This window comes from Grus americana, chromosome 6 (assembly GCF_028858705.1).
Source record: "Grus americana isolate bGruAme1 chromosome 6, bGruAme1.mat, whole genome shotgun sequence".
NCBI lineage: Eukaryota > Metazoa > Chordata > Aves > Gruiformes > Gruidae > Grus > Grus americana.
Genome location: NC_072857.1, coordinates 2,169,655 through 2,182,235, shown reverse-complemented (window position 1 = coordinate 2,182,235; position 12,581 = coordinate 2,169,655). Strand labels below are relative to the sequence as shown.

At 38.8% G+C, this 12,581-nt stretch overlaps 1 protein-coding gene across 6 annotated transcripts in view; it reads right to left on the bottom strand.

Annotated features, from left to right (window-relative positions):
- Positions 1-1,267: 1,267 nt before the first annotated feature.
- CACNB4 (calcium voltage-gated channel auxiliary subunit beta 4) overlaps positions 1,268-12,581 on the bottom strand; it is a 113,211-nt gene continuing 101,897 nt past the window's right edge. For 3 of the 6 annotated variants that reach the window (XM_054830286.1, XM_054830285.1, XM_054830287.1), the window contains 2 exons: positions 12,070-12,255; positions 1,268-8,112 (listed from right to left, as the gene is read on the bottom strand). In XM_054830286.1, coding sequence (XP_054686261.1) covers positions 7,852-8,112; positions 12,070-12,255 — 447 coding nt within the window. In that variant the 3' untranslated portion in view covers positions 1,268-7,851. Of the gene's footprint in view, positions 8,113-10,670; positions 10,724-11,365; positions 11,432-12,069; positions 12,256-12,581 lie in introns of all 6 variants that reach the window. The other 3 variants (XR_008577674.1, XM_054830288.1, XR_008577675.1) reach the window with 3 other exon arrangements.

The following is a 12,581-nucleotide window of genomic DNA, read 5'->3' as shown; positions in this document are numbered from 1 at the left end:
ACGTTTTGTTCCAAGCAGCCTGAAGGCAGCTAATGGGTCACTTAAGCATTTGTGCTGCAGAAGCACACCTACCTACACAGAAGAAACCTGAACTTGTAGAAAAGACGCACAAGTGGCTTATGAACTTTGAACTTGTAAGATCACATGAAAACACACAAAATGTATTTTTGCTCCATTACATTTATTTAAAAGACCTCAAACTCTTTATTAATTAACAGCTTAGATCAAAAGCCACATGTTCATATCTGATTTTGAACACTTAGACAAGATAATTCAAACAATTTTAAAAGCCCTGCACGTGCATTACATATGTAAAAGCCCGTGTTAATTCAGATGTAACATGCAGCTTACCTGGTCAACGTCTTTCTGTCCTGTGAAGGCAGGGTCCCAACAGAAGTGCTGAGGAAGCAAGCACACTGTGCAACTGGTTATTGTGGGTGCTGCCAGGCCTAGAGGGATGGAAGAGGAACACCCCAACGGGTGAAAGGTGCCTGAGCCCTGTTGACAAACACTGCTCTGCCCTCCAGCAGCAGCCGGCAGGAACCCAAAGAGGAGGGCAGTCATACTGGGAGCCCAGCAGGTCGCTGCCCTTACTGGTCTGGTGGGGCTCAGTACGAGCCTGAGCTGCCGCAGAGCTGGTTTGGTCCCCCGCTGCCGTGCTGAAGTTGAACGCAGCGTCCTTCCAGGTTTTTTTGATGGTCACAGCATCTCTGTTAGGTTGCTGGTGCCTGTTACTCTCTGGAAGAGGTATTATGGAACTCTGCTAGAGAAGCATCTTTCAGTGCTTTCTTGTTTTCAAGATACTATAAACAGCATTTAATTTTAATTATTCATTCAATCCTTAATACCTCACATCATTCTGTCTAGGAACCAAATTTAAATTAACATGAGATTGTACTGAGGACCAGATCCAAAGACCATTAATGTTCAAGAGAATCCTTCAACTGAGCAGTTGGCTGAAAGTATTTTACTTCATGATGGAATAGTGAGATATTACATGTATTCACGTACTCCAGAGTGGCAGCTATTTAAGAGCAGATAGATTTAAAAATAAACATCATTCATTTCACAGACCAGATGCATCTCCTTCTTCAGAACCTCATTAATTTTTACTAAAAATGCTAACATGTAAAGCTGCTGCCAAAAGATATGGGCAAACAATAAAAATTGCCCTCAGAAAAACCCTCAGCAGTTTTTCTCACATGATTCTGCTGAGCTTTTTTCCAATCTTGAGTGCAGAATACAAAGAGACTTAAAAGACTTTTAAACGGTTTGTAGTTTTTTCATTTATTGTAGAAAAGTTATTGTAATGCGGTTCATTTTTGTACATCTAAATTCCATAAAACAAATCCATAGAAATGAGGATACTATCAGCATGCAGTCTGCATTTTCTTTTTTAAATGATTCTGATCACAAAAATAACACGACTTTTTTTTCTTTGAAAGCCACTAAAAGCAGAGGGAGAGCAAAGCATGCAACACTGTACACATTTGCATAGTATATTTTACCCAGCATGCCTTGTAGAATGCTACACATACAGTATCTATAGAAGTAAAACCAGAAAGGGGCAAATCAGCAGAAAACAGGAATTTGTGGGTTTGTTTGTAGTAAAGGCAGTAATTTACCAGCGTGACTCCGAACTGGCTCCCAGTGAGGCTGGAGGTAACACTGCCAAGCTATCACTGGGAACCAGTTTGGGTGAGAAACAGATTTTCTGGGATCTGAGAAGCCCAAGGTCCATAGTTTGCAGTTTGAATGACTGTTTTCCTCTTCTTTCTGCACCCCTCTTATTTCTCATGCACACAATTTGCATTTTGCTTGATTCTCTTCCTATGCTGTTCTTGTACCCCGTCACCAACTGTCTCTCTACATGAGAAGAGAATCGGGCGTGTTTCAAATGTAAATACACCTTGGGCTGAAGCATGCAGTCCTTAAGCTTACTTTATGTTTTAAATTCTCAGCAGTATCAGTGGAAGTTTTGGGTGGACTTGTCCACAGCTCTTAGGGTGTAACATTCTTCTCTCCCCCACCTCCCTGTCCCCATACGTGAAAGCTCTGTAGCCCCAAGAACTCAATTTACGGGGAGTATTTCATTCCCGACCTTGGGCTACTGGTGTGTTCGTGGTATATTCATCAGTCATATGCCAAAATCTATACGTTGGCCAAAATTAGAAGTTATTCATGTAATTTCAGCTTTGAGGAGGAAATTAGCAGAAATGAATGCGTTGGACTTTTTAATTTTAAAACGTTCTTTTTTTTTTCATTAATTAATATGGAAGGAATACAAGTTAATCACAGATGCAAAATGCAAGGCTTAGAAATAAACTGCTGAAGTATCAGGCAGCAAGTTAAACTGATCAAAAATGCATTGCTGCTGGATCAAAATATCTACCCATTTTTTTCAAAAATACAGTGCCAAATGCAATAGTGGAATTATTGTAAATTTGTGCTATTACAAATGTGCTTCTTTTTCATTGCTCTGTTTTTACATCATTGGCAAAATATATTATTCTATACTGTACAATGTATTTTCTTGCTGTATTGATTTTCTACTGCTTATACAGAGTAGAATTCGTATCAAAGGGGACTGTGGTGGTGTTAAATTTAATTACATTTTGTTTTTCAGGAAATATTGATAAGGCATGCGATAATCAGTATATGACATTTATGGTCAGACCTTGCAAATACCGCCTTGCGGAGAAGCCAGTAATAACCACTGTGTCCAGTAGTAGGTGTCTGTAGGATCTAGTCCAGATAGTAACTCACTGCCAAGAAATGTGAGGGGAAAAGGCAAATCTACTAAACATCACCGAGACCAAGCCAATGCTACTCCCAGTTTCACCACTTCCAAAGGAATAAAGGCATGACACACTCTTAATAACATTTTAAAATGATTTCTACCTTCTCCCAAAATTCTCTATATGGATTCAATTACAGTATTTCTCTTGACTTCTTCAATGGATTCCACAAATAGTGAGAGAGATCTTAACACAAATTTCAATACTAAGTTGCATTTTCAGCTCTTTCTCCAATTAATTCGTTACATATATTTTACACTATTGAAATGTTCCTTTATTTTTAAAAGATGTACCTTTATTTTTCTATATAAATTGAATTTGAATAACAATCTAATAAAGGTTATTCACATGACGACTCTTGAAATAATATACTCTCTTTTGGCATCATTTTAAAGATAGTGGGAACTGAATTTCCCCAGAGTTAAAATTGGCTGCTTTACAGTATCTTGCAGTCTTGTCACTCTTTGTAGAACTACTATTGGAAGGAACGAGAGGTAACTGCAACAACACACATGGTAGCAGAACCTCCTGTACCCAAACTTATATTAATACCAACTGGGGTAATGTAACTCCATTTTACAATATACATTTTTAGGAGTGAAAACAGATTTGTATAAATTGTATTTTACAAAAACGCATCTGATTTTTTCACTTGTGTCTCCAATTAGTTTTGTTTTAAAAAACCCGAAGACCATGGAATCAAGGACAGGCTTAAGAAGCACTGAACTTGTGAAACAAAATATACTAGAAGACGCATTTAATACCTTCTTAAAGAAAAAAAAGACTAATGAAAGCCCTAACTTACTCACATCAGTGTGCTATAAAGTAATAGTATTAGCAGTATTATTTTGAGAACGGTATCAGTAAAGATGTGAGATTCTGGGACGTTCCAGAGAAGTCTACGATATTGAGACCAAACTGAGTTGAGAAGATTTGCAGCCAAACTGAACTTGAAGTGAGAGGCCTACACACATCCAGAGGAACTACCATCATCTCGTTCGTCCTACCGTTACCTCTTCTCCTTTTTTGTAATTTTCACTCTCTTAAGTACATATGAAACATTCTTTTAAAAGCAAAGAGTGCAAAAGATTAAACCCCCAAATCCCAACTCCAGAAGCAGCTTTTGAACCTGGAGAAAACACAGCGAAATGCTTCTCTGTTTACAGCAAACCCCAGAGTGACTCTGCGAGTACGAGTCACGGAACCACCTCCGATATCCCAAGCACACTTCGTTTAGCTGGGTCCATCAGAGTTAAGTCAGAACCGCCTGGTATCAGAAGCAGGCTGAGCGCCTTGCAGCCGAGAAGTAGGGTGACTAGCAAGAGGTAACAGCGCTTGCTTCAGAGACCGCTCTTGCATATCAAGAACAAAATTAGGGGCAAGATGATTTTTCAGGATAAAGCCCAGGTGTCAGGCCATACTGCGCTATCAATTCTCAAGCAGAGGAACTGAATTTTGCCAGACCGACCTGTTTAGAAAATGATCACCTAATTTGGCCCAGTGTTCATAAACTAAAATTTGATCTAGACCAGCTTCAGTTGCACTCCTTTAAACATAATTGCCTAATGTACTAATGTTAGAAAACATCATCAGTTGTGAGTTGTGCATCCCAAGGGATAAATGTTCATCTATGGAACCAGTAAAAGAACCTGTACATCTGTTAAATACAACTTGCCAAAGTATTTTAAATTAAAAGTTTAACAATTAATTGTCTTTAAAGTGGCTTCAAGACTTTTAAAATACTTTGTTAATTCATTCACAAGCATATGAATGCACTGACATATATTATCTTTGTTGTTATCATCATTATGATAACATTGTTATCATCATCATTATGATTGTTGTTATCATCCAAAAGAGTCCTAATGAAAATCTCAGATAACAACAACAACAAACTTTTATAAATGTTTCTAAAAATCCTCTGTATAAGCCAGACCTTAGGAACAAAACTTTTGATAATATTTTAATAACAAGAAGAAATGGTACGAGGACTGGAAAATTAGTCTTACTCGTATTCATTCAGGAATACATGAACTTCACAATTTTATATAGCGCCATTGCATAATAAATCACAATACAGCTGGCTAGCATTGCTGAAGTTCTAATACAAATACTATGAGTTAACATGTCCTGATCAACATTGCAGCTTTTACTGATTACCGTGTTTCCTAAAAATAATTTACTTTTTAAAATAGTTTCCATAGCTCATATCTAGAATAAATTAATAATCTATTAGCACGTTCAGTATATTTGTACTTAAAGATATATCTATCTTCCAAGAATAAAAAAACCAGCAAGCAAGGAGACCTGCTGGATCACTTATAACTGGTTTCTTACATTAAAATGGAATGGGCAGTGGGAGAGGAGAGGGCAAACCAATTACATACAAGAGTAAACTTAAACCCACGTAATAAAGGAACTCAGCGTGTTCTTTCAAGACAATACATGACTTCCCTCACAAGCTTGTTTTTATTAGAACAAAGTAGTTTTGGCACTTCAGATGCTGCAGGTGATGGAATTTGTGCATATGTGTTGTGTAGATCTTTCCCTTTACTAGCATGACATGGAAGACTTAAAAACAAGGCTCCAAAAGGCTCTAGAAATAAATGACATTTTTGTCTAGGAAATGATAAAGCAGTAACCTTGTTTACTAGAAAATATATGTAGGTGCTTCACAGCTACCTGCCATTAAAATGCAAATATCTTCAAGCAGTTAAATGATCTGATCCCTAATGCTACTACAGAATAAAGATAAACAGCTGTCTAATCTAGGTTTATACATCTCAGTGCATCCTTTGCAATTAATATTTTAATGCACACAAACAAGAAACTTATTAAAGCTTATAGAAAAAATGTTTTGCCTAATGCCTTCTTTCTCATGCAGGTATGTGTGCTGTACACATAACAAAGATTTGTAAAAATTACCGGAGAATGCTCCACTGTGCTATAGCAGAAAATATTAGAGAAGGCAGCTGAAGCTACCATTCCCAGATCAGATCTCGCCATGCTCTCTCAGCCTCAATGCTCTTTTGGAATCTGCAGGCATTCAGCCTGAGAAAATCAAGCAGGATCAGGTCTGTCATATCCATAACTCTCTTACTCCAATGGATGCAGATATTTTCATTTTTTTTTTCTTGGTAACTGGCCCATTCGAATCATCTAGTGGTGTTGAAGGCTGCCTTTTAGGCAGTGAAGTTGTTTAAAAAATTGATCATGCATCCGCAATCTTTTAATGCTGCTAGAGATGTACATTTTTGGTTGTACCAGATATGAGATGAATTACTTTTCTCGTTGTTAACATCAAGAAGATAACCAGACTCAACGGTGGTGGAAAATACCAGTGATCTTTGCTAACTGGTCCAGAAAGTAGAAGAAACCGTAATATTCAGGAAATTCATTTACTGCTACATGTTTGTAATGCTTACTTTTAGCAGGCTTTGGGAAAAAAATAAGCAAATATAAAAGTTAATGATTCCCATTTAAAAAAAAAAAAGAGTTTTGACATGAACCTGCATTAAAAACCTGCATGTTCAGCGCAGGTCTGTCAATTTTAGAAACTGCATGCAGTGGGGAATTCCAGGAGTCTCTGCTTAAAGACATTAGTGGGTTGTACAAAATGTCAGTTACGGTAAATTTTTCAATCACACTGGATCTAAGGCTTCACTGATCGTGTAAGACAGAAGGTCTAATCACATAAATTTATCTATTTAAAGAAAGTGAGGACTCAGTAGGTGAAAGAAGTGATTCTTTGGAAGTAAGGCAGCAATATGTCCAAAGATGTATCATAGTTCTTTGAGTCAAAAATGCCAGCTCTACAACTTTACTGTGAGCAGATTTTTTTCTGAAACTCCATTTTTATTGCAAGCTAATTCTGACCAATATGTTATTTTAAATGTTCATCATTTACAAATATTTAACCCCGCTCCCTGCCCTCAAATTTCATTACTGAAATTTAAACTGATCTTCTGGAGAGTTCTTGTGCGGTGCTGGAATTTTCAGACATTCAAAGATGGATTTTGAAAGATGTAACATACAGGTAGGTACTCATGTACTGGAATGTAGGTACTCTACACACTGGGTAAGAAGAGTGTATTGTTTTCCATTTGAAAAGGCAGAATACTAAAAATGGGAGAAAAATATTATGTATCTGTATGCTAATGTTCCATTTTGGGAGTGTTAGCTATATTCAGGTAAACAAGAGGAAAAAAAAGACTATTCTCAACCTCTAACCATACAAACTATTCTAAAGTTTGTTCATTTCCCTGTTTCTGTTTCCCCTTGTCCTGTCAGAGTTCATCATTGCTGACTGCAACACAAACATCAGTACTGGCTAAACTAAAGAAATCATTTTGCTGCAACGTTCATGCCAGGTCTAAAAATAATTTCAAACTGGAAAGTATTTTGTAACTGCTGCAATAATTTGTGATATTTGGCACTCGCAATAGTTTACATTTGGTTTGTCTGAAAAAGCCATTCTGGAAATAAGTAGTTAGAATAAATTCTTTTATTCTAACTTTAAATGTAAATCGAGCTTCCAGCAAAAAAATACTGTAGCTGACTTTCTGGCTTCTAGTGGTTTGTAATTTTCAGATTTTTCATTTGTATTTGTCTCAATTGATTGCAACATGCTCAAGTCGACTTTCCAGTCAATTCACCCAAATTCCAACAGGAATTGGTTTATAAATTGGTTCCAACTGGAACTGGTCATTTGGAATTTCCAGCACAGGAAATTATTTTATAAGTGCCTTGATAAGTACCCTAAATTACAAATGGATGTGTCTAATATCTAACGACAAGAAAAAGTATGGCTATAAATGCAAATGCTGTACTAAAAAGAAAAAAATAAATCCAAAAAACAACCTATATGATCGGGCATAAACGTAAGGGCATGGTAACTTTTTTTTGCCCCCTACTTAACGTCAAATGACAGCAGAGTGCAACTTCAGTATAACCGCGTTACATCTGCCAAATTAAGATGATTTTTTTTCCTTTTCTAGCTACGTTATGGCAAGTTATCAACTGATGAATACTATTTTTCCCCAGGTTCTTGAACTCAAAGCCTATGTCGTGAGTCATGGCTATATCCTCCAGGGGATCCTCGGTTCCTATGGGGTTTGTAAGTGTCCTGGTATGAGTCAGAGTATTCTTCTTCCACTAGAGGATAGTGATCTCGGCTGTGTTGGGAACTGGAAGACAAGCGGTTCCTGCTCTTCCGAGCCCTTTCATTGTGATAATTTTCATCTGAGGTCATTAGACTTCGTCGCTCAATTGGAGAGTTCTCTGTAGAATGGCTGCTGTGCCTCATACGCTGGCTCTACGAGTGCCAAAGAATCCAAGCATTAATACAGACAAAGAGTATTTCACAGTTTTTAGCTTGCTTTGAGACTTATTCTGAGGTCTTTCAGAATCCATCCACTTTTCTGTTATTAATTTTATATTAAAATCTGTATGCTACAGGAATGGGTTACAAGAATAGTCTGGTTCCTAGAGCTGAAAGCAGACCAAACGCAGTATTGTAATGTGTACCTTATGGTATTCACCTTGTTAAATAGTACAGGCCATTTAGCATGAAAAGTGAGCTGATGTATTCAGCATTTATCACTTTTCTCTGATCATGAACATAATATTCATGCTTCTATTCTGCTTTAGGTGATTTTAGAAAACATCTGAAGATGTTTGTTGTTTGTTTTTTTATAAAGGTGCAGCTCTGAGCCCTATTTAAAAACCTTCACATGACCAAACAAAGGGCGGACTGCTAACCAGGCAGCTAAGGGGTGGCTACAATGGTTAGATATTAACCAATTCTTTCAACTAAAACATAATAAATTTTTTAAATATGTTGACAGAAAATCCCTAAGATAATTTATTAATTAAAAGTTTTAGCCTTGGCTATCTTCTTGTTCCCATAATGATAATGTGCCACATTTGTCACATAAATAAAATTAGTTCATATTTTTTGCCAGTAAACTGGCACAAGGAAGAAATAGCCTAAACCCACTACTCTGTTTGCTGTCATCACACATTAAACCTCTCAAGGGTATAGCCATCCATACTCTCAGAACAAACTCGGCCAATACTTTTCTTTCTCTAGATTACACATTTGGTGTCATTCTTCTGATCTCATACTTGCCAGCAGAACGCTGCTGCGATGGTTGCACTCTTGTGGCCACAAGTTCACACGCACAGACCGCATCGTCTGCTCCTCTCAGTTCTGGAATTCCGGCCGATGCTCTCTGTGCTACAAACCCCCGTCCTGTCGCTACACCCTCTCTGAATGGCAACTGCATAATTTATAGCAAACGGTTTGTCTGCCTGGGGAGGTAACTGTGCAGATGTTTACATCACAGCAGATACGATGTCGCATCCCCTTCTGTGGATCGATGCTACCAAGGTTATGCACTCAAGAGATTCCACGTCAGGAGCCAGCACGGCAAAGGTGCCCTTCTGCAAATTCACACACTCAGCTACTGGGAAGCAACTTCTACCACGTTATTCCCAAGTTTTCCTTATAGCACCACGTTTTAGTAGTGATCACATATGCCAAAGTTCGCATATTTTCTTCACAAATTAGACTTCTCATATTTATTTGACCAAGGCATAAAATTTTGATATATAATCATTTAATCAATTGCAACTTTTAACCTTCTGTGCTCACACCCTCTATCTTCCCTGTAGTAACTGACCTCTCTGGCTCCAACCTGCTCCTTTCTAGAAACCTTCCCGTTTCCCAGTCTCAATTGTGTAGTCATTCTGATGCGGCTGTCTACCTCCTGAGAGGTTAAGCGTGGCATAGAGCTGGTGTGGTTGCATGCTGCTCTTATGCCCAAAATAACTTTTCAACCTGCAGCAAAATCTGAACGATGAGCTGCATTATGTTTTCGGCAGTAATGGACTTAAAATGCAAATCCCCTGGAGCCTAAGAAACACATATCCCCAAAGCCTGAACTACAGGATTTAAGTCCATTTGCTGAAATTAGACTGCACTACGTAGTTGTAGAGCTAACCAGGGATTAGGTACAAGGGCGAACCACTGGCTCCTAGGAGTTAGCAATGACAAAATTTACTCTTCCTATTGAGGACAGCAAACACACAGAGCTCAAAATCAGCATCTTCCCCTTTTGGGCAAGGTCACGACCAACTGGCCGCTGGCTCTGGCAGGTGCTCCACACACAGTGCGACAGGACACAGCTGGAGCACGCTGCTGCGTATACCCTCCCTTTTTCTCAGATTTTTCTCTCTCTATGCATTTTAACTTCACCCTGATGACCTTCCTGAAGCCCAAAGATTTAAGTTAAAGCAAGTTTCAGTTCTCAGTAAGCTAAATTCCAAGCCACAATCAAGTAACAAAAGGGATACTCCTGCTCCTGATTAGGTGAAGTATGAACAGCTCATCTCAGCAAATTTGTATCATCAGATATGACCGTTACACGAGGCTCTGGGCTTTTGGTATTCAGTTCCCCAAGGTATCAGGCAAGGAGGCCTCACAAGGTCGTAAGAAGTATAAATTCTTAATATATTGTAAGCACCTAAGCTAGTTTAATTCCTAGGATTCGCGTGAGTGCTTTAATTACCGTATCACATCATCACAGTTAAAACTATGCAAGTCCTTCCGAAGGCTTGAATTAATATAAAACCTCTAGGTGGATGAGGACTTCAGATGATGGAATCTTTACTACAAGATAACCACGTAAAATATCAGAACTCTTTAAATGGGCCTGAACACTTAAGTGGCACTGAAAGCCAAATCCTGCAGCCCCTTGTCGGGCGTCATTCGCTCAGGGAGAAATTTACCCCTCTGCAGAGAACTAGCACCATTCAAGTCCCATCTAAGCCTTCACAATTAGGGTGAAGTGGGGATTAAGTGATGCATACCTTCAGCCAGCCCACTGCACAGGGGTGATTTTCATCTTCAGTGTGAGTTTTCCCTAAGTAAATGGAGCAACATTTCACAGTCACTGCGGGTGTCCATTGATCAGAGAGAAATAAATGCCTGAAAAAAATTCTGTGCATACACCCAGTTTTCAAAATGAAACTGAAGAGGTGAAAGTTCTGCAGATGGTACTTTATTGTCATGAAGGGATGGAAAACTGAAATTTTAAGGCAAGTGAAAATGGAAACAACATTTTACATGTGCACGTTATTAGTAATAGAACAGTGCTTGTGCATTCAGCCAGTCAGCAAACAGTGACTTACTGATCCTAATAAAATCAAGCACAGTATTAGAAATGTGAGTCTCGAGTACCATGCACCTTCAGTGAAGTGCAATCCACTCACAGAAAAAACAGCTTCATGTTAATTGAAAACACTGAACAATGAATCATTTCCTTCAAAATTGTTACCTGCTTCCAGATACTCTACAAGCAGAACAGAGGTTAAATTTGTCAGGTGAATTATTCATTACATGTAATTTGCTCAACACTACTTTTGGCATACATCAGAAAGCGCACAGGCATACAGAACTCCTCAAACTTGCAGACTTAAAAGTTCGCTGCAATCCTGATCTTCTCAAGCATTCGTAACTATTAATCAAAAACATTTTCTGTTTTCAAACTTAGTAAAGCACGTACTTCTCATTAAGGACTATTTACATGCCACGTTTGAAGTTTCAAAGTTCAGCCGTTTTTGAGCTATCCCTGTGGAAAAAAAGGGTCAGAATTTTTTTCAACGGGTAAAAAAAAAAAAGTATTTTATTCACACTCACAGAACTCAAAAAGGTGAAGGCATTTTGCTGATACAAGAGACAAGCATGAAAGTTTTCTACCCAGAAGTGATCGTTTTGTGAAGTTACGAGGGTAGATATCAAAGGGATCATTACAGATAGCGTTCTGCAGTCTTAAATACAGCAGCTGTTAGCTCACCTGCTGTGCCATACTGTACGTGCTTATTCTCCATCTGACAGGGTCTCATTTGCAATGACATTTTTTCCAGATTAAAAAAAGGGCCGTTTTCCAATATGGCTGTAATACCACTCGGCGGAGTGTCATTTAACTCCTCCACAAGAACTCACTCCTTGCCAGAAAATGTATGGCCCCTTTATTTCCCATTAACCAAGAGCAGTCGCAGCGCTCCAGCCATCGGCTGACTAACTGCCTCTTCACCGACCACAGGCCTTAGCTTGCCACCTTACTGCTGGCAGTGGCCAAACAGTGACTAATAACTAATGAAGCAAATATAAGTCATGCTATCTAAAACTTCTTATGCTCTTTTCCCACAGATTAAAACCGCCCACCTGGTCTGCACTGGTGTTTGGGGCCGAGATGTGTTTTCGTACCTGTAATCCAGAGATCGCAGCGGGATATGGTGAAAGTGCAGTTGATCCTAAATTTCGCCCAAGGAGAGGAGTCATGGGTGTGCTACTGGTGGTGTGAGTAGCACGCCAGTATGCCTCAAGATATTCTGCCAAGTGTTCGCAAGCATCTTCGAGCTGGTTTTCATCCAAAATTACATCAAACATTTCCTGATCACAACGACAAAGTTTGGTTCATTACAATGTTACAGATGAAAAGAAAGAGATGTTAAACAATTCTCATCACGCTACTCCTTTAAAATTAAATAAACAACAAACAGAGCATAGGGATTGCCAAAGAAAATGATACAGGAGGGTTTATAAGGGGATCAAAAGCCAAAGCTCTCGGAAGTCACCGAAACCTTTCAGTGAGGTTCACTAGACTTCAACTGCAAGTCCTGGCCCTTTGCCTCAGGCTTCCTCGCCGTGCAATGCCCGTGCAAATCCCCAGAGAGGCTATTTACCAGTGAACCTGGAAGGAATTCAAAGCCGTGTGG